The sequence below is a fragment of the Grus americana genome, chromosome 13 (genome assembly GCF_028858705.1).
Source record: "Grus americana isolate bGruAme1 chromosome 13, bGruAme1.mat, whole genome shotgun sequence".
NCBI classification, from domain to species: Eukaryota; Metazoa; Chordata; class Aves; order Gruiformes; family Gruidae; genus Grus; species Grus americana.
This window is the reverse complement of record NC_072864.1, coordinates 22786802-22807638: the sequence shown is the minus strand read 5'-3', so window position 1 is coordinate 22807638 and position 20837 is coordinate 22786802. Positions and strand designations below refer to the sequence as shown.

Below are 20837 nucleotides of genomic sequence, written 5' to 3'. Positions count from 1 at the left end.
ACCTGCATTCATCTCCCCAGGACCTTCTCAACCGAGACCTTCTCCACTCTTCCCAGCTGCGGTGCTGACAGAACCGAAGGTTAATGTCCTACCTACTGCTGACTCCACAGAGCTCCCCTCCCACCAGAGCCCACCAGACGCCCTTCCAGCTCCACGCCACGTTTCACTACGCTCTCTGCAAGGGCGAAAGGAGAGCAGGAAACAATGCTGTCAATAACTCAGGGTGCCCATCTTTGTCAGGCAGCTGCACCGTGCGTTACACAACATATAAAGCACCGACGGAGGCCGCAGGTTTCTCAGCAGCTCCCTGCTCCCTTGCAGTGACCCAGGGAAATAGAAAAGGTGTTCTGGAGCACCTGCCTCATGTCCTGTCACCGAGGTCTTCCTCTCCCAACTTGTGCAGCACCGCACAGCCTGTCGGGAGCAGGCCAGGAGCCTCCTGCGCAATGCTGGGAGAGGACGAGGAGCACCCCGAGAAGGGCCGTCCTCAGGTGGAGGGAGCGCGGCGGCTGCTCGGGGGCCGTTCGGGGTGCGTTGTGCCGTCCTGCCCTCAGCCTGCCCGGCACAAGGACCTCCCTCGGGCCCGGCAGACCGGCGGTGTGACAGGGATGCCCCCAGCACCTCCCCGCACCCGCTCCCGGCCGGCTGGAGAAGGGGCCAGGGCCCGGGGGCACACGGATCTGAAAGCCCAGGCCCAGGACCTCCCACCCAGAGCCCTCGGGGAGCTGGGCCGGGCGAGCACCGGCCCGCAGCACGTCCCGGGAAGCCACCAGCACGGGTGGGAAAGGCCCCGGGGGGGCTGGCGGGCACCGGGCTGAGCGGGAGCGGCACAGACGCCTCGCGGTGTCCGGGCTGCCTCAGGCAGAGCACTGCCGGGGGGCAGGGACGGGGTCCTGCCACCGGTGGGGCCGCCCCTGCAGCACCGGGCTCCGGTGCTGGGCCCCCCGGTACGAGGGAGACGGGGCCGTACTGGGGCGGCGGGCGGTGCAGGAGGGACCGCAGCATCCTTCGGGGCGGGGGGGGGTCGGTGGGGAGCTCATCAATGAGATGACGACGGAACACGCCGATCTTCTACTGGCTGCCGGTGCTGTGCGTCAGCGGAAGGTCCGCCCTCCCGCCCCCGTCCGGCCGAGGGATAGGCCGCCCTCCACGCGGCGCGTGAAGCCTCCCAGGGCGCCGCCATTTTCGGAGCCGCTGCCCGGTGAAGGGGCGGGGCCGCCGCGCCTGCGCGGGCCCGGCAGGGCGTCGCCGTGCGCCGCGCCGGGAGCGAGCGGCCGCCAGGGGAGCGCGCCCGGCACGGCAGGAGGATGCGCGGGGGGGCGAGGCGAGGCGGGGCGGCAGCCGCAGCCCCCTCCGCCGACCGGCGGCAGGTAAGGGCGGCTCGGGGCGCTCCCGGACCCCTCCCCGGCCCGGGGCCGCTTGGCGGCGAGCGGGGTGCGGGCCTGTCTGACGGCGCTGGGCCGGGCGCGGCCGGGGAGGCGCCCTGGGGAGCTCGGTGGGACTTGCTCCGTGTGGGCCGGCGTCCTGAGGGGAGCGGTGAGCCTGCCCGGCTCGGCCTCGTGGGGTGGGATAAGGGGAGGGGAGGGAGGAGGCCCTGCCCGATCCGGTCCCGTGAGGTGAGGTGAGGTGCGGGCCTGCCCCGTCCAGTCCGGTGAGGGACCTGCACACAAAGAGCAGCCGCCCGAGCCCTGCGCCCCCGGTCAGCGGAGAGCACCGAGGGCCGTGCCCGAGGCATCCCCGGGGCTGCCGTGCCCTGCCCCAGCCCCGCAGCACGGCGACAGCGTGAGGGCCGCCCCGGTTTCCAGGATTTTCCAGCCGCTGCTGTCCCTGGCGCGGTCCTCGCCGCTGCCCCGGGCCGTACCTGCGGGAGCGCAGTGCCGGGAGCGGGGCCCTTGCTCCTGCGCGTCCAGACCGGGAAGGACCGGGCGCTGCGCCGGCCTTGTCTTGAGCTGTGGTGGGAGCCGTCGAGGCTTTGGGCTCGTGGGTTGTCGCACAGCTCGCCTGCACTGAATTAAAAGCACGTTTAGTAAGGAAAGCGTGCCGGTCTCTTTGACATCAACACGTGCGCCGTTATGTACAGAGCTTCAGGTACACGCGTGCCAGAAGGATGAGCGGTTTGACAGGAAAACGTGACCTCACGCATGAGGTGACCTCCAGCTTCTCGGGGTGGACCAGTGACGTTCCCCAGCTCTGTTCCTGCAGGGCCCTTGCTGGCTTCCCGAGCGGTGCCCGCAGTCTCTGCCAGCATGTCGGTCACCTCTGTTGGGGTCCCCTCAGAACTGACGGTTCTGGGGCAGCATCTGTTTCACAGGAGGGCTCTGCCGTGCGTTAACGTCACAAGTGCAAGACCCCTGCTGCGGAGTGAAAATCCGAGTAGTTCCTCTGTAGATTTTGTCAAAGATTCTCAGGCAGCCTTAAGATCTGTGAGGATGCCACAACCAGTAGCAACTTTATTACTTGTACAGCCCCTGTTACTTGTCTTTGCTTTCTTTGCAAACTCAACAGCAGCGACCAGCTGGATGGAAACAGTGCCCCTCTTGCTGGTGTGCTCCTCCACCGCATTCCTCGCCTTCCTCGTAACCAAAATTGAACTTTTTAGGAGGAGTTGGAGAAGTGTGAATTGCTTTCTCCTTCTGCAAAGCCAGTGTTACCCTGACCAGTGTCTTTTTGGACACGGGCTGTTATTCTTTTACTACCTTTGGCCATCTGTAATGGTCCACAACCGTTTCTGGGCACTGTAGTCCTTGACTGCAATATTTAGTTTTCAAGACTTTTACCTTCTGAACTCCCTGACTGCTTCTATGTGGAACTGAATTGGATCCTGTGGGAATCGTCAGGCTTTTCATTGCATTAGATTGCGTAAATGCTTGTTGCTATGTATCCCAAAAGAGTCAAACAGCTTCTTTCTGTGACTGCAGGGTGGGACTTCACCGTGAAATTCAGCAAAGAATGGGAACATTTTGTGGCCATAAAAAGGAATTGCAGCTTGCAACAAGATTGAGAAGCTTTAAGTGCCTCTATTTGAAAATTTAAGTTCAGGGCGATGTTACAGGTATTGATTATTTCATCTCTTTAAACAGGAAATTGATTTATATCTCCTGACTTGCAAGATACCTGTTTCAATCCAGTTTTCACTTCCAGATAAAAACCTTTTGGTGTTTCTGTGGGAGGGTACTCAGAAAAGCGTTCATTTCACTAATTGCTCACCAGAGATAACAATGCATGAGGACTTTAATTTCTGAAAGAGTGTTTTATAAAAGGCTTTTCCTGATTTATGTAACTAATTTGGCAAAGCTTGCTTGAAGGTTTGAGGCTTGCTGGGTCCTAGAATAATTATGTAGGCATACTTAATTCTAAGCTGGTGTTGGTTGAAGTTTCAGGCATTTTTCTTGGAGCTGTTTCCATGCTCTGCTGAATCTAGCATTTCAGTAGTTTTCAGCTCAGCTGCTTGTTGTGCTAGATGTGACTTCTGTGTATTTGGTGACCCTCAGCGGATTCCTTGAAATGTCTAGTGTCCCTTGTTTTGATTCTGCTTTCTCTGAGCTCCATTTGATTTGTTCCTGCACTGGGAGAGACAGTGAAAAATTGTTTTTTCTCCATCTTAAGCCACTTGTGACTTCATTACCTTCTGTGACATCTCTCTCAGTCACGTCTTTGCCAGACTGAGGAATCTTTGCTTGCTTAGGTCTCCCTTATGTAGAAGATGTTGTACGCTTTTGATCACCTTTGTATCATTTCCAGTTCTGCTTCCCCCCGCCCTTGGAGGAGAAGTATCAGAAACGCACATAGAGCTTCAGAGAATGGTGCTCTGGGGACTTTTGCAGTGTCACGGTGCTGTTCTCTTGGGGTCTCTGTTCGTTCTTCATAGACTGTTAATTACAGCTGCCTCTCTCCTTGGCTGTGACCTCATTTTGATACAGTGGGATTTTAGATTGCTTCCTCAGGCTGGTCTAGGCTGGACTGTCCTGTCTACCAGCGCCTGAGTGTGTCTGCAAGGTGTGTGCGGGGTACCACGTTGGTACCCCTCCTCAAAAGCTTTTGCTGAACCTCCTGTTACAGCTTTTTCAGCATTTACTTTAGTTCTGCCTGTGCCACGCACGCTCTGCGACGTGCCCCGTGCAAGGACTGTGTTTTCGCTGCCACTTTGGCATCCACATCCGTCCCACTGCGACTGTCCTGACAAACCAGGGCTGCCCAGATGGCGAAAGACTGGAGAGGGAATAAGAGGCTGCGGGTGGCCCTCAAGTGAGGAAGAGAAGTGTGGCCTCTGGTCAGCGCTGCCGGCTGCGGTATTTTGGGGGGGGTCTCAAGCCCTGCTGGGCCCTGTAGCTCGTGTCCTCCTACCCTGCGAGCGTGGCCGCCTTGCTAGAAGGCATTGCTGAGGCTGGGTTGGCCAATTCATTTGTTGTACTGGTGATGAGCCGGTGTCCTTAAGTTCTTGTATCATCAGGAGTTGGTCTCTGTGGTAGCAAATCACTAGCTTTGGTGGGTTTGTGCCAATCGTGACACTGACACAGCAGTGTGTTACGTTTTGGGAATGAGTTCGAAATGAATTCCAGCTGACTGAGATTTTTAAGAGGCAGTTGGATGGGAAACAGAAAAAAGTAGAACTTAAAATAGATGAGTGTTACAAAAATGGGCTTACCTGAGTAGCAGGAGTCTCCTATTCCACATGCTAAGTGCTACAGTGTGCTCTTAATAGCATCTTCAAAGAATTCAACCTTTTCTAATTCTAAGCTTTTTGTCATGTTGTGTAATTTTGGCATTGTTGAGCGTGCCTGTGCGATCTGGTGCAAGCAGGCACACACTCACCTTGCCTCTATTCCACCTTGCTTAGTTTGCGTCTGTTCAAAAGATGCTGCTCTTTTTAGTGCAAGCAGTTTTTCTTCCAGCCTGTAAACTACCAAATTGGTTGTGTGGAGACGTCAACAGTTATACTTACTGTTCATCCAGTTGCAGGATTTTATTTTTGTTTGCATTATTTATAGAAAACGAGCCTGAATAAAAGCCATCCTTCCTGCCAGTAAGTTACCACTTTATGTAGGATAGTAAATATTTTTCAAGATCCTTTTGATACTGTCCATATTTGAGTGTTCTGCTGAATGTCGGATAAAAAGGAGTTAATTCAAATTCAAATGAACTTTGTTCATCTTTATAAAGAAAGACAATGACTGTATCACTGCAAACCTAACATCACACAGAATAACGAAAAAACCATATTGAATTAATTCAGTAAATATTTCATAAGGTGTTTTATAGCATCTGTAAACATTTGTGTGTGTTTTGCACAATAAATGTTCGCAAGTGCTGCTGTTTCTCTTCCCTAGTTTAGTGTCTATGCTACACAAATACCTAGAAATTCAGTCGGGGTTGCAGTTTTGCTGTGCTGGTCAGCGTACGCACCCCCAGACCAACAAAATGCTGATGGCATACGGAGCATTTGCACTGTGGGTAGCTTGACTTCCCAGTGCCGTGTCGGGATTTGCTTTCACACGTTGTAACTTAGCGTGAGTATTTTAGGATGGGGGAGATGAGGAACCGTCTCTTTCCGAAACAGATCGTGTTGCTTGTGGTTTTTTTTTTTCTGAAGGTGTTGCTCTGGTGTTGGTACCGGTTCTCTTTGCAACATGGTCTTTGCATTTTTCATTATAAGCTTATAAAAGAAAACTGAATTTGTCATGTTTATAAAATTAAGAAAACTTTTTCATCTCTTAAAAAAAAAAAATCATTCAAAAAAGGTCAACAGTGAGTGTACTAGGTAAGAATTCAAAAAGGCACAGAACAAAAGCCAGATCGTAGGTTGCTGCAGTGTCACAGGTTGAGGAGATTTCTGCCATCTCTCCTCGAATTCAGCACTAAAGGGAATGCTAAAGGCAGCTCAGCCAGTTGTGGCCAGAAGCAGTTCTAAGACCAACTGGCAAGTAGAGATCCGAAGGGATTAATTTACCAGGAAACACTTAAAAGAACAAAAGAAGTGTGACTTAACCAAATGTTTGTGTGTAGGGTATGTGATAATTCTGTGCAAACCCCTGCATTCCTGAAGATTAAATGTCATGGGCAGAAGGAGATATTTTTAACTGTCCCGAGTTAAGTAAAACTTTTAACTGCCCACAGTGGATGTAGAGGAGCACCTTTTGCCATTCTGAAAGCAGTTTTCTATGTATTTAAACACTGCCATGATCTCTCCTTGCAGCCTTCTCCTCCCCAGGCTAACCAAGCTCGGTGAATCCATGCTTTCCCCACAGGACATATTTTCTAGATGTTCTCTGGACTGGCTTAACTATTTGCCATATTTGTCAAGCTCCAAGTAGTTGTTTTCAGTTTGTGTATTTAATTTTGAAGAGAGATTTATGAGCCCCAAAGCTTGCCTATTATTTCCAACTATCTCAGTCAATCTAATAAAAGATATTACCTCATCTCACAAACCCTTATCTCATTTAGAGACTTACATCCTCACAACTACAGCAGTGCTGCTTTTACAGCCGGTGCGATAAACTCTACGTCCTGTCCTCTGGACACTTCCTGTCGCTCCCAGTTTGTGCCTCGCCATCTCTGGTTTGTCCCGGGATGCTCGTGTGTGTTTCCGTACGTGCGTCCTGAGTGTTGAACCTCAGGAGTTGCTCGTGACTTTGTCAAGCTGCTTTTTTACTGTTGTTCTGCAATAGGATTGTTTGACTGTCCCTTAATACTATTTCTCTGTGGATTGCAGGTTTGGGGGGTTTTGTATTTTTCATTAGGATCTTTGGAGGTTTTGAATGCCGTATGAAGAACAGAAGCTAGCATTCAGGCTAGATGCATTTGATATTAAAATATGCTTTTTGTTGATACTGACATGTAACTTTTCACGTTTCAGGAACCGTGGATGGAAGGGAAAGCTGAGGAGCCGAACATTTTATTGAAAGCCTACGTGTAGACCCTGATGCTTGAATGAATGCAGAATGAAAATGCTTCCTGGAGTGGGTGTGTTTGGAACTGGCAGCACCGCCCGGGTACTGGTACCCTTGCTGAGAGCAGAAGGCTTCTCCATTGAAGCGCTTTGGGGGAAGACTGAAGAGGAAGCCAAACAGCTGGCAGAGGAAATGAACATCTCCTTCTACACGAGTCGGACTGACGATGTTTTGCTGCACCAGGACGTAGATTTGGTTTGCATCAATATCCCTCCACCACTAACTCGGCAAATTGCTGTGAAGGCTCTAGGTACCTTTTTATCTTTGGAGTTGGACCAAAAATCCATAGCTCTTTGGCAGACTGAAATTTGAAGCTGTTACCCCAGCACAATTCTGGTTGCACCAACGTGCAAATGCAGTGCCAAAGGTTTGGTGTGGAATTGGTAGCACCATCTGTGAGAAAGGTTACCCAGAATTTTTGTAAAAATACTATTTATAATTGCTTATAGCTTTGCAAATCTTGAAGCAATTGGGCTAAAATATCCCATGTCGTCTTCAGACTGAACTTATTGTGGGGACGGTTTAATAAAAATGAGCTGTTTCAGAGATGAGGAGGAGGAGGGGGGAAAAATGTTTCTATGCCCATTTAAAAAACAAACAAAACCAAACAAAAAAACCCCCAAACAAACAACTTCAGTTGCTTAATTGATTTCAAATCTCCTCACCTTCTGCAATAGGAAACTGAGATTTACCTGGGGTGGGGGGATTGTTCAGCTCTGCTTTCTGTTTTCCCCACAAATAAAACCAAACTTGAAAGTTAAAAAGCCTTTGAAGAAGTGTTTGCATGCACTCAAGTAGGATCTTGTGAGTTAGGACCTAAATTCTCTGCAGATGCCGCTTTCAGCCAGCGTGCCCTGGCCACCACCTGGAGCTCTCTGGCCACCCTTGTCCGTAGCAGGCTGGGAGGGTCCCGGGTGCAGACTCGCTGGAGGAATCCTTCTGCCTGGCGCAGGAGGGCAGGTGCTGGGGGAGGAGGAGATGTTGGGGACGGCAGGAGGAATCTGGTGAGATGGGCTGGGTGAGGGTGTCTGGGAGAGAAGGGACGGCACCCCGAACTGGTTGGGCAGGGAGGTGCGAGCCAGCTGCCTGGGCATCCTGACGTTTCTTAATTCTCCAGCGTGTGACTTTGTAGTGTTAATGTCCTCTCATGTAGTACAGCGTGGGCGTCAGTTTGCGTATAATTCTCTAAATAACAAGTGTGATATTTTTACCATGTTTACAGGAGATCCACATGAGTTAATTTTAGGATGGGTAATATCTCAAACCATGTGAGCCAGGGTGGTTTGTTGTTCTTAGCCTCTTTGGTCTACAGTAATTTGTTTTGGAAGTAAACAACTCCCCGCACAAACATTTGCAATGCCACTTAGATATGCAGAGAGAGTTTTCAGGCTTTTTTTGTTTCACATTTTTAGATTTGTTTACTTTGTTAGACTACTGTCCTTTGAATTTAAGGTATTCTGATTTTTGACTATTTGAACTCTAAGTTAGAATTTATCTCTTTAAATGTGCTAAAAGTTCTGATAAACCCTTGTTAGGTAGTACGTGTTTCACTAGCTCTCATGGCTCTTGATGGTCAAGTGGGCTAAAAGGAGAGAATTGAACCTTCTCTGGTGAATTATTAACTAAAATGGATTGAGATTCTTTCTTTGAGGGCTGGGAACCTGTGAGATGGCATTATCTGGAGGAGGAAAGGGGAATAAAGGGAATAAAGCGGGTGCAGAAGTGCAGAGGTGATATGTGTGCTTGACTGCCAGTATAGATAGATAAGTGGGAAGTTGAAAAAGCTAGGGAAATCAATGGATGAGACAAAGTGGTTTATTCTTCACTTCTGTCTGTCTTGAAATGTTCTGATCTGCAAACTGGTACAGGCGTCTCGGACCCAATATGGTGCTGACCTCGTCTTTCAGCTTTCTAGGCTCATCGCAATGATAGCAGTAGATCCTCTACCAAGTATGTCATGACGTGTTTTAAGCCAGTGTTGGATGGCTTGTTGTGATTGAGCGTTCTGAAGGAACACAAAATCATGGTAGGGCCAAAGAGGGCAAGTATGTTTTCTCTGAAAGTTCAGATTGATACAGTGATGTTTATAATTAGAGAATTATTGGCTGTGAATTGTATAGAATAGGTTGGTGTTTACCAGCCGGGAACTGGGCTTTAGGAAAGATCAGATGTGGTGCAATGATAATGGTCTTGTGTGTTTTGTTTTGTTGGGGTTGGTTGGTTTGTTTTAAAGTGCTTACATCTTATTACTTATTTGTATACTTTTTTTTAATACTTTAATTATTTGGGGTTTTGGGGGGTTTTGTTTTTTTAATGTACTTACATTTTTATTTCTGGCAGAGAGAGAGAGACCCAGTTTTTCCAGGCAGTGCAATTTGCTTGCATAAGTTTGTTACTGCCAGACATCAGTAAACAAGCCTAGGTACAGCTTTGGCATGATGGGGACAAAACACTTTAATTGAGTTCATGAACCAGACAGAACAGATCAAAGCCCAGAGGATAATTCAAATTAAGATCAGTGTAATCTTATGGTTTATCTCCACAACAGGCAAAGCAAGAAGCTATCCTAAAATTTGTGCTGCTTTTGATCTCAGAGGAACTAAATGAATTTCACGAAACGTCTGTGTTGTGGTTCATGTCCCACAGTTAAAATTAGATGAGCACAGAGCAGAGTTACCCGCTGGAGTGGAATGTAAAACGTGGGATGTTTGTGCGTCAGGCGAAGTTCAGGGAGGCAGAACATGAGAAGTCCTCAAAGTAAAATTTCTTCAGGATGCTAAAGATAATGCTGCTGCATGTAGTGAGCCCAGCCATCAAAACAAGTGGTTTGTGGAGTGGCTACAGAGGAACCTTTTACCTGTCTCTCTTGGTTTATACTGGTTGACGACATCGTTTAAGGCATCTTTGCAACATAGATTGTTTGACCCCCTGATTTTGTGGAATCCCTACAAATTATAGCACGTGTATGTTAGCTGTGAAGGAAAGAGTTGGAAAGGGCTCTATCACTGCTTTGTGTTGTGACAAATCCAGATTTCCTGTTCGTGAAACAGGATGGACAAGCCTGCTGAGAGTGCTCTTTGCATATTGTGCTTCCTGCCTCTGTAACAAGTAGCACGGAGGTCTCTTCAAACCATAGGCAAACGAGATGAAATGATGGAGTATGTTTTGGAATGAGCGTTCGTTCATTGGGAGGCTCCCAAAGCAAGCACATCTGAAACAGCCAGTTCTTTGGGAAGGCTCCTCAGACACTCCCAGCTTCTTATGGTGGACAAAGCATGGTCTGGTGTGCTTCAACAGCGGCCAGTTGCACATCTGCCTTAGGTGCAACCTCAGGTATCTGACGTTATTCAGGGGAGTAAAAAGCTGGGGCTTCAGTTCAATGGACACGTAGATAGATTTGGTAGTTTGAGTCAACGCTCTGTGCAGAGAGAGGCAAGGCTGGGGACTTCAGCTGTTCATGGACAGTGTTGGATGGGCGGCTGTGGCTACGAAAGCCAGGCAAAGAAACAGCCAAAGAGGTGAAGTGGTAGCTGTCACGGAGAGAAGGCTGCTCTGTCCCGTTCCGTTGCAGTCTGCTCCTCGCACTGCCAGGGCAGGCTGCGTGGCACGTGGCCGGTGCTCTCCTGACCGTGCTGCAGGGACACGCTGTTCATGGGTGCCTTTGCTTGTTGTGTTCACTCTCCTGCACATCCTGCCTGGACAGGACAGCAGGACCTCTCCCCCATCGGGAGCCCTGCTGTGCTACCTCCTATTCCAGGCGGCTCAGCAGCCCCTGGGACATGAAGGACCTCCTCGATGGAGTGGTGGGCCACATGTGGTCTTGGTGTCCCGTAGCCTGTCGGTATGCACCCGGCCTGAGGCAGAGAGGAGACCCCAGCTCACGTGCACGTTGATTGCAGATAGAGCCGATTCTTTAAGGTTTGGGGTGCGCTTCTCCCATCTTTTCCTGCGTGCCCCACCAGGCTGCGGGGTCTCTTCCCCTTCCTCCTGCCCACACTGGCACCCTCCCTGCCAGGAGGAAGGAGTGGGCTGGGGGCCCTTCCATCCTCAGCTCCTGTCGCGGCTCTGGGTAGCGTCCACCAGGTAGCATGAGAAAGCAGTGAGTTTTCCGTCCGTGCATTTTATTAACCAGGACTGTAAAATACTTCCTGTGTGGCATGTTTTGGATGTGGCGTAGCAAAGCAGCTGCAGGAGAAGCCGAGGCCTCGTTGCTGATGGACAGTGTGGATCTGACTAGAGATGTGAGATTCCTTTAGGAGAAAACAGACTAGTTTGTTCTGCTGTCCAATAAGTCTCGGCCTATCTGTTGTTTTTTGATTGCTTCCATAGGCCGTGAACACACTTTAAATCTGCTATTTCATTCAATGAAGCCATGATTTGGCTATATTACACTAATGAGAGTTAAGATACCTTTTTTTAAATGTTTAGTTTATTTACTAAATCAGGAATTGGTTTGAAAATTCTTGGAATCTAGCAGGTGCTTTTGCCCTGAACATGGGAGTAGATGTTTTGTTTAAGGACTCCTCACATGGTGACTGTTTACTCTCTCTCCCTCTTGCTACAACAACCAGTTAAAAAGTCATAATTAAGACTAGTTTCTTCTGCGTGCAGAGCTAGTAATGATTGTTGTGAGGGGTGCACCTGCCTGGAAATGCACTTTGTGGAGAGGTGGTTTCTTGTGCGCCAGGAGCAGAGTATCAGTTTGTTCAGGGTCAGGTCTGATTGCTTGTTGAGTTAACGACAGCCGTAAGCAACGTAAGAGCTGGTAGAGAGCTACACGCCCTCATGCTGCTTAGCTGGTTGCATTAGGTATGTCGTTTCACGTTCAAGCAGTAAGGAATGCAGCACTGGGAGCAAGCAGTGCTTCCTGAGGACCCATCGCTGCAGCTCCTGGCCCTTGGGGGCCAGGAGCTGGTAACTGTGGGGTGGGTTGGCAGCAGAACATCCTCCTTCCGGGACGTGAAGCAGCACTGGCTGTCATGAGGCAGGGCAGATAGCCTGTTTCTGGGATAAAGGACAAAATGAAGTAAGTTCTAGGGAGGAAGATTGACTCTTTCTCTCTCTAGCGTTCTAGGAGAACTTCAGTGGAGCGATGGTCTGCAGAAGCTGGTGTGCTCCCCGCAGACAGGGTTCACTCCAGCGTGTGCCTGGAGGAGACCCTGAGGCATGTTGTTAGGACAGCCTGTGACGAGCTTCATCACAGACAGCGGAGCTGTTCCTGTCCTTGCTCGCTGCTTCTGAGGTGGGGAAACCCAACTCCACAGCCCCATCTCCTGTGTCCTGGGCATGCAACCCCTTCTGTGGGCTTAGGCCCACCTGTGAGCTGGTTTAATCCACCTGCTTGGAAAAAGGAAGCTCGCTTTTCCAAGCTGGGCTCAGTTGGTGAGCTGAACTGGCTCACAGAGGGCTCCAAGGAGCACCAGAGCCCCATGGTGGCTCTCATGTCTCCTGGCTGGTGGGGACCTCAACAGAAAATTTTGCAGCAGTGATTTAAGAAAACTGTGGTACAAAGTTCAGGTTATTCGTTATCAAAATAACAGTAACAAGATGAGAGTTGGAAGTTGCTCTGCCTCAGAAAACAGAAGTCATGGCCCTTTTGTTGCTAAGGGACCTCGTAGCCATCTCCAGCTTGGCCCTTTCCTTGCTGCACAGCCTCTCCATGAGCTTGGGGACAACCAGGGGGACGTCCCACTGAGGGCGACCACAGGATTATCCCTGAGACGTTATGATGTAGCCCGGTCTCCGTCCTGGCACTCTGGCAGCGCTCGGTGGGCTGCGCTGAGCTGTGAGTGCACTGCGCTGGCTGCCACCCCAAAAAAAGGCACCAGCCGTTTTTAGCTCCTCAAGTGGCTCAGCCCACGCTGGCCAAAAGAGCAGAGCGCTGACGTGAGGATGAGGGCAGGCGGCAGGGCAAGGGCAGTCCGGCGCGATCAACTGCCTGGCGTGAAACGGCTGTCCCTGGGCAGTGGGGGTGGTCTCCTTTGGCTCCGCTGTCGATCCCCCGCTGCAGGGACCCAGCCCGCTGTGTCTGGGCACTGTCAGGCTCCGTGAAGAGCCAACTCAGGGCAATAACCTGCCAGAAAAGAGCCGAAATGAGTGAATGTTTCCATGCCGGGTTTGTACCCTGAGCCAGCTCCTGTACCGCCTAATACCTGGCGGAGGGTTGGGCAAGGGGAGAGCTGCATGGAGCTGTGCCCCGTTTGTACGCAGATCGAGAGTCGCTTTTATTTTCTGCTGAGGATGCTGTGAAGTTCCTTTTGCTTTTTTGTTTTGTTTATATTTTACTGTAACCTGGCTTGAGATAAGTGCCATTTAAACAAGGCAGACAAACCAGGTGCTGAAGCATCTCAAAGTGCTTTAGCTAGCCCCGCAGAATATCGAACAGAGCGTTGTGCCTCGTCTCGGCAGCAGGATTGGGGACGGGGGAGTCAGAAATGGTCCCTGAAATAGGGGGCTACCAGGGTGTCCCCAGGGACCTTGACCTTACCCTTTGTTCAGTAAAGCTTCCATTGACTCATGTCAATTTAGGGGATTTCTTTGGAAGAGACCACTAAAAATTGTACTCTCGTCGTTTTCTGACTGGATTTTGCTTGTGTCTATTAGAAATACAGGTTCTGAGTTTTCTCTAGCTGCAGCTGTCCCTGGGCCGAGCTGGGCATGGCGATGTGTCCCCTGCCCAGCACAGCCAGGAGGTGGAGTGTGGGATCTGGCTTCTCATGTGCCAGAGACTGACTGAAGCAGTTGTGCTGGTATCTTCTCATCAGGGAGTGGATTAAAAGCTGTTTGGAGCAGGGAACGCAGTCCGCCCTGGGCAAGGAGAAGCTTTCAGAGAGGTGCCTGTCGCCACACGCGGTGATTCCTGCAATTCTTAGGCAGAAACTGTGGTATGAGGTGACTGACCTTCAGGTCCGACATCACTAGTTAATGTCTGGAGACTTCTAGGTATATACCGGGTTGTTACATTGAAAAATGTTTAGAGAAATATTTTATCGGAACAGATGTATGTGGAAAAGTTAAGCTATGTCATGAGAAAAGGGCGAAGATGGGGGAGGAAGGGGGAATACTAGCAGAGCACCAAATGTAGGAACGTGGTTGAAGCTTGCACTGGGGTGCCCTTTTGTGTGACTTTATTTCTGCTTTACGAATTATTGACTGCCCACATTGATTCAGCCTGAGCACAAGATGAAGTGCATCAGTAGGAATAAAAATGCAGTGGGTCAGCTTTGCGAGTATAGCTCTCGTCTCTGTAACTCACAGTCACTTTTGCAGTCTAATTGTACGAGTAGGCTGTATGTGCAGACCAAAATGTTTGGCTTTCCAATTAACAATGCTTTTAAAACAATTCACCTTCCAAAGCATTTTTTCTAATTCTTGTATTCCGTACGCAGGCCACGAAGTATCCTGTATGTCCCATTTCTATTTATCTATTTAAAAGAATAAATTCATAGTGATGGTGAAATACAAAGTGAAAATCAAATCTCCCTTTCACTCACGTCCTCCCTGCAGGGTACATGACTCTTTTTTTCCTCTGGCTGTACAGGCATTGAAATAGTTTTATAGCTACAACACGCAGATTGTGTCTTGTTTTGATGCCATGTGATGCCATTTGGCCATTTATCTTTCATCATGTAAAAACCCTCTCTTTATTTGGAGCTTCTCCCTGTGGGAGTTTGTCAGCTCTGCAACTGGAGCATCTCGGAAGCAGCTTAGAGCCTTGCTGCACTTGGCGTTCCTATTTTAGTTCCCAGACCTTTGCCTTTGGAACTGCAGCAGGAAAGCCCGACTCTTACAAACACCATTTCTTGACAACCTTTGGGGCGTCTGAGCATGTTTCGCTCGTGTGTGCTATATATGTTTTTTTTCATTTGTGCTGCAGGAATAGGGAAGAACGTGATCTGTGAGAAAGCTGCTACCTCTGTGGATGCCTTCAGGATGGTCACAGCTGCCAGGTATTACCCCAAGCTGATGAGCATCGTTGGCAATGTTCTCCGTTTCTTGCCTGCCTTTGTGAAGATGAAGCAGTTGATAGAAGAACACTACGTGGGCAACGTGATGATCTGCGACGTACGAGTTTACGGGGGAAGCCTGCTCAGCCACAAGTACAACTGGATCTGCGACGAGCTGATGGGAGGAGGTGGTCTGCATACAATGGGAACCTACATTATCGACCTCCTAACTCACCTCATTGGCAGGAGGGCAGAGAAGGTCCACGGTTTGCTCAAGACTTTTGTGAAGCAGAACACAGCTATAAGCGGGATCCGCCACGTCACTAGCGATGACTTCTGCTTTTTCCAGTTGCTAATGAGTGAGGGTGTCTGTTGCACTGTGACTCTCAACTTCAACATGCCTGGGTCATTCATCCATGAAGTCATGATTGTTGGGTCTACTGGTCGCCTCATAGCTCGCGGGACGGACTTGTACGGGCAGAAAAACACCACGCTCCAAGAAGAACTACTGTTTACAGACTCTCTGACTGTCAACAAGGGCCTTTTGGATAAGGGGTTCAAAGACATCCCGCTGCTTTACCTAAAAGGAATGGTGTACATGGTGCAGGCACTGCGGCAGTCTTTCCAAGACCAGGAAGACCGTCGGACATGGGATCATAAACCTGTCTCCATGGCAGCCTCTTTTGAAGATGGTCTGTACATGCAGAGTGTAGTAGAGGCCATCAAGAAATCCAGCAGGTCAGGGGAGTGGGAGGCTGTGGAGGTGATGACCGAGGAACCAGATGCCAATCAAAACCTCTGCGAGGCGCTTCAAAGAAATAACTTATGAACGTTCCTGCTTTGGACGATAGGACAATTAACACTTCTGGCTGTAATGTAAAAAAACCTCTCTGTTTTTAAGATGTGTAGATGCTTATTTAATAACCTGAGTTCCTTGGTTTTTTTTAAACGTGTAAAATATGTCATGTTCTGATAGAAACTATTCTGATTTAAATTGTTTAAAGAGTTTTAAATGTTTCTGTTTTTGCAAATGTTTAATTTTTGTCTTGGAGACTGGTAGGAAAACTTGAATTGCCCTTTGCACTTGCGGTAGCTGAAGTGAAGCATGGGATCTCTGCCATTGCATGGCTTGGAAATGGGACACAACCCCTGTTGCACAGGTTGCTTATTTTAACAATTTTAACATGAGAGCATGCAGAGCAAGATCAGGGAGTATCTGTCGTTCAGATGCCTTTTCCTTTTCTCTTGGAGACTGATTTAAGTGTTACTCCTCAGTTTGTAAAATTTTAGTGATGTAACAGGTCTCTAAACTCCTGTAGGACAAAAAGTAGAAGGAACGGATTAAAGTTTGTAACATAAAGATTGGCCTTTTGGCTTCCTGCATGTGGCAAATGTATTTAAAATTCATTTAAACTGGGGTTTTATTTAAATGATGCTCTGAATTCTCTGTTGACGGTGTCTTGGCAGGAAAATCTTCAGGAAGTTTGTGATGATTTGCGCTATTCTTCCATATCTGTAGACATTATTCCTTCTACTCGAGAGGCTGCCTGCCTCCAGCAGCTTTTTTCCATGAGCTCTGTGCCCGCCGGTTGCGTTTACTGCCTGGCAGCACCGGTGCCGTGACTGCGGGGCCACGTTCTCATTTCTGCGACTGTTAATGAATGCCTCCCAGGGTCACGGGATTTCCACGGTGTCGTGGGTAACGAAGTTGGATAGCATTAACCTTCCGTGGACCTGCAGATGGAAGTTAGGAGGTATTTCCTACCTCTTGCAGCTCTCTTAATGTGCCAGCTGGGTAATTGTCACACTACACATGTCCTGATAGTTGAGAGAATTGGGGACTGAGCTGTCTTGATCTCAAACACTGGATATTAACCCTCTGGCCCTGCCCGTCCTCACGCCCTCCGGCAGCTTGTGTCCAGTGTAGAGGTCTGTTGGCAGATCATGGATGGAAGTTCATTCCCTTTGAGAAACGTTTCTCTCTGAGGCAGGTATGTGAAAGGGATGGTCCGATTTTACTGCATTTATTTTGTGTACTTGAAAGCTTTTTTTTAATGTATTTCCCACTAAATTGTAACCCTGTGTATTTATGTATATTAACATGCAAACTGCTGTTTCATAAGCTGGTCCTTCCTGAAAAGTATCTTGTTTTCTACAGAAATAAAAAGTTGTGTTTCTTGAGGGCATTCTTTATGCAGCCGTGTGCTTGTGTTTGATTTGGTCAAGCTGAAACCATCCTAATCAATGCAAACAGGAGACTTAGAGCTGGGGCTCAAGTACCTGTCGAGTCTTTCCCTACTTCTCAGCTCTTTTGCTGCCAAGCTGGGGTGTGGAAAAAGTAGGAGATAGCTCTGTGCTATCCCAGCAAGTGTCATCCATTTCTCACCAAGGGAAGGTAAGTCCCACCAGAAGGTCTGTTTCCCAACTCTTTGCCGTTTCCCTCAGACAACAGCTGTTGAGTAGCTGGTTTCAGAGATTCTCTTGCCCATCTTGGACTTACCATGTCAACTTTTGTGATGAACAGAATCTTGATTTTTCTGCCTGACTCATAGTAGAAATTGCTGGCAGACACCAACTGAGAAGCAAAATCCCCGTAGTATCGATGGGGCCGCTTCCTTTGAGCGTGTAAATCGGGTATTTTCTTTACCTTTGGGTATTTACTTTCAACATGTTAAACTCTGACAGAAACAAATGTACTACGGTGCTGTTTTCAAGGGTCGGAGCGTGGCTGCTCCTGCGCTCTGCGCAATCTCATCTGCTGGATAAAGAAAGCAAATGGTTGAAACTTATTCACCATTCCCAGCCTCAGCAGGCGGAGCAGTGAAAGCTGCATCTCTGCAAACCATCCTTTACAGGTAGAGGAGGGGTGTTCCTGCCGTGGCTCTGAGCAGCTGATGGCTGTTATGTCTATGTGCTATGTAAAGTGGGTGAGATAATGTCTCCTGAGCTCACATGGAAGTTGCCGCCTTCGTTCAGACAGAACAGCTCTGGTTTATTCTGTGCCAGTTTTGGATCTGTTTTGAAGCTGTCCTCCTTGAACTGAGACCCTTCCTTTCTGCCTTTGTTCAGGACATTTGTACTGGGCAGAAAATCCTAAAGTACAACTCCTACAGGAGAAGGAGGAAGCACAAAACATCTCCAGATGATCCCAGCTCCAGGAAAGAGGGTGCCAAGACTCCTGGGTGAGCAGGAGACCTGACCGCAGAAGCATACAGGGAGGTAGAACAGGCTTCTTGTAGGCTGGCTACAGCCTCCAGCTGCCCTGTGCTGGCAGAGCGGGATGGTGGCCAAAGGAGCGTTCCTTTGGATGAGGCGGGTCGCTGTTGTGAGGTCTCCATTCCCCTGTGCAATCGCTGTTCGTCTCACGCAGATGTAGGGGAAGCAGCTGCCGGCTAGCGCAGCCCGCAGAGGGGGACTGGGCCGCTGAAAGGCAGTTGCCACCCCATCCCCTCCCGTGCCCCCTGTGCAGGGTGACCTCCAGCAGCTGGTTTGAAGGCTGGTCCCCAGCCTCCTGTGTTTCACACATAAGGAAGGAATGACAGCACACATGTCCTAATGCTAAGTGATGTGCAGGTATATCTTATGATTAAAAATCGGGTTTGTTTTTTTTCCAGCAAATCAGGTTCTCTGCAACCATGGAAAACCCCCAGTAAACGCAAAGCTGTTTGTATGGGCCAGGTGCTGCAGGTCAGGCTGTGGCAGCCAGACAGGAGGCAGAAAGCTGCATGGCTATTTGTACTGAGGAAAGAGCGGTGGCACCAGGTGAGCTGTGTATCTGAGCATCCTGTCGATATCAACCTGCATGGATTTGTCACCCCCTCCTGGGGCTGGGATCTCCGGAGCGCTGCTGGCCCAGGTACCTGCAAGAGCAGTGAGTGCATCAACAGCCCAGCCACCTCCTCGGAGTATTTGAGCCAGCAGGATGCCACATCACAGCAGCACGGGTGGGATGGCTGCTCTGGGTCTCCAGCCTGACCTGCCTGGAGCGTGGCTGTCACCAGCTCCAGCTCAGGCTGGCCATGGCTTTGGTCCCGCCAAGGCTCGGAAAACAACTCTGGAACCTGGAGACTCTGAAGAGCGCTGCCCTAGGGAGAAGGGTCCTGCCCTGTTTGGCTGGGCCACCTAAGAGCCTCAGGAGAAAACCTAAGGGAAGAGCTGCTGCAAATGGTGACCCAGAGACATCCAAGCTGCTTCTCTAAAGTCTAGGGGCAAGCACGGAAGAAACAGGATAAGGTGACAGAGCCTGCATTTCTGGGGGGATGAGCTATGGGGACCAGCAGGTCACTGGCAGGACAAGGCCAGCTCCCTGGGGAATACAGGGGCTGGGTAAACCTTACCAGAGCTCACCTTCCAGCTGTGGAGCAGCTGCCCTCCCAGGGGCTGCAGGGACCTGGCTTGGCTGTGCCACCCCTGGGACTTCATCTTCCTCTGCTGATGGGTGCATCAGCTCCGGCATGTCGAAGTTGATGTACTGGTACAAGGGTCGCAGGCATGGCAGTTGTCCTGGAGAGGTACCAGAAGAGCCCGACGCTGACACCCCCTTCCCTGCCAGGGCTCTGCTGTAGCTCAGGGGCTGCAGCAGCCCGGGGAGGAGAGGAAGAACGTTGCCCTTGCCAGGCGGGGGGCCAGGGGCTGTGGGGGAGGCGGATGCCCTTGAGCTGAGGCTGCCTGGTGGGATAAAAGCCAGGGATACATGGCCACGTCCCAGAGACAAAACAGCAGCTGGAAGGAAGAGCCATGGCGAGCCTGCCTGGGCATCACAGGGCCCAGCTGAGGAATCAGCAGTGGCAGAGCCCCCGTCAGCACCTGACCCACAGGGATGCTGCCAGGTCTGGGAGAAGCAGCAGGGCTGGGGACGGCCCCGTTGTACTATGGATCCAGCCTTAGACCAGCGTCATTCCCGGGACAAGTCAGCTAAAGCACGGGCCGTGCCAGCCCAGCTTGTGCGGCTGCAGCCACCAGCTTTGCTCACCCAGCGCATCCTGGGACGTGGCCCTTCTGGGGGGGCGCAGGCTGCTCACACATCTCCTTTTCTTCCTTTTCTTCTGCTGCTTGGCAGAGAGGCCAGCATCGCCTCTGAGGGCGCCTGGCTCCTCACCAGTGGGACGTGCCCTCTGGAAATCGGAGTGCTGCAACAGGAGCACGTGCGAGTCCACCCTGTGGGACAGAAACCGGCTGTGGGGCAGGGCCGGCTCGGGCTGCGGTGGGAGATGGAGCCCTGCAGCACCTCAGGGCCCCGGCACGGGAGCGGCGTCCGAGCGCAGCCCGTGCCCTTGGTCTGTGCCTGTGCTATGGCATGGCCGTGCCTGGGACCTCGCTGCTCCTGCCCTGGCCGTGCTGGTTCTGCTCCCTGGCTGGACTTGGACGTGGCTGGTGGTCACGGACTGTGGCTGATGGATGGCTCGGGGCTACTGCCGTGCCATAGGTGCCATTTCTCTTCCCACCATCAGCCCTGTGACTCTTTGAGTTTACGCCTGTCCGCACTTCTCTGGTTTATCTGCTCTTTTCAACTCTAAGCAACTCCCAAAATTACTACAAACTGAGCTCCTCTATTCTCAACAAAATAAAACCAGAACCACGTCCAGCCACAAATCCTGGACAGTAACTAATATCTTCCATCCCACGCTCATCCCCTCCTCCCACCCTTGTTTCACGCTCAGGCAATGCAGCCCGCCCGGGCAGACCCGGGCCCCGCTGGTGGCTGCTCCTCGCACGGTAATCCCGGCTGGGTTGCAGCACGAAGCTGGCTCGTGAAGGAGACGTGCTGACTTACTTTGTCCCCTTGAGTTTGAAACCGTAGGCTAGGAGCCAGGCCTGCAGCGCTGTGACACAGCCAAGATCCGCCAGCTCTGGGAAGAGCTCTTTGTTCTTCCCCATCTCCTCCTCGTACAGCTCGGCGCGGACAAGGACACCTCGCCCATCCTCGGACCACTGCGGCAGACAT

The 20837-nt window shown here is 50.5% G+C and overlaps 1 protein-coding gene across 1 annotated transcript; it reads left to right on the top strand.

Annotated features, from left to right (window-relative positions):
- Positions 1-1214: 1214 nt before the first annotated feature.
- Positions 1215-17083, top strand: GFOD2 (glucose-fructose oxidoreductase domain containing 2). The gene is made up of 3 exons (XM_054840878.1): positions 1215-1370; positions 6854-7197; positions 14824-17083. Exons 2-3 carry the CDS (start codon positions 6939-6941, stop codon positions 15720-15722), a joined length of 1158 nt encoding a protein of 385 aa, XP_054696853.1. The 5' UTR covers positions 1215-1370; positions 6854-6938; the 3' UTR covers positions 15723-17083.
- The last annotated feature ends 3754 nt before the right edge of the window (positions 17084-20837 follow it).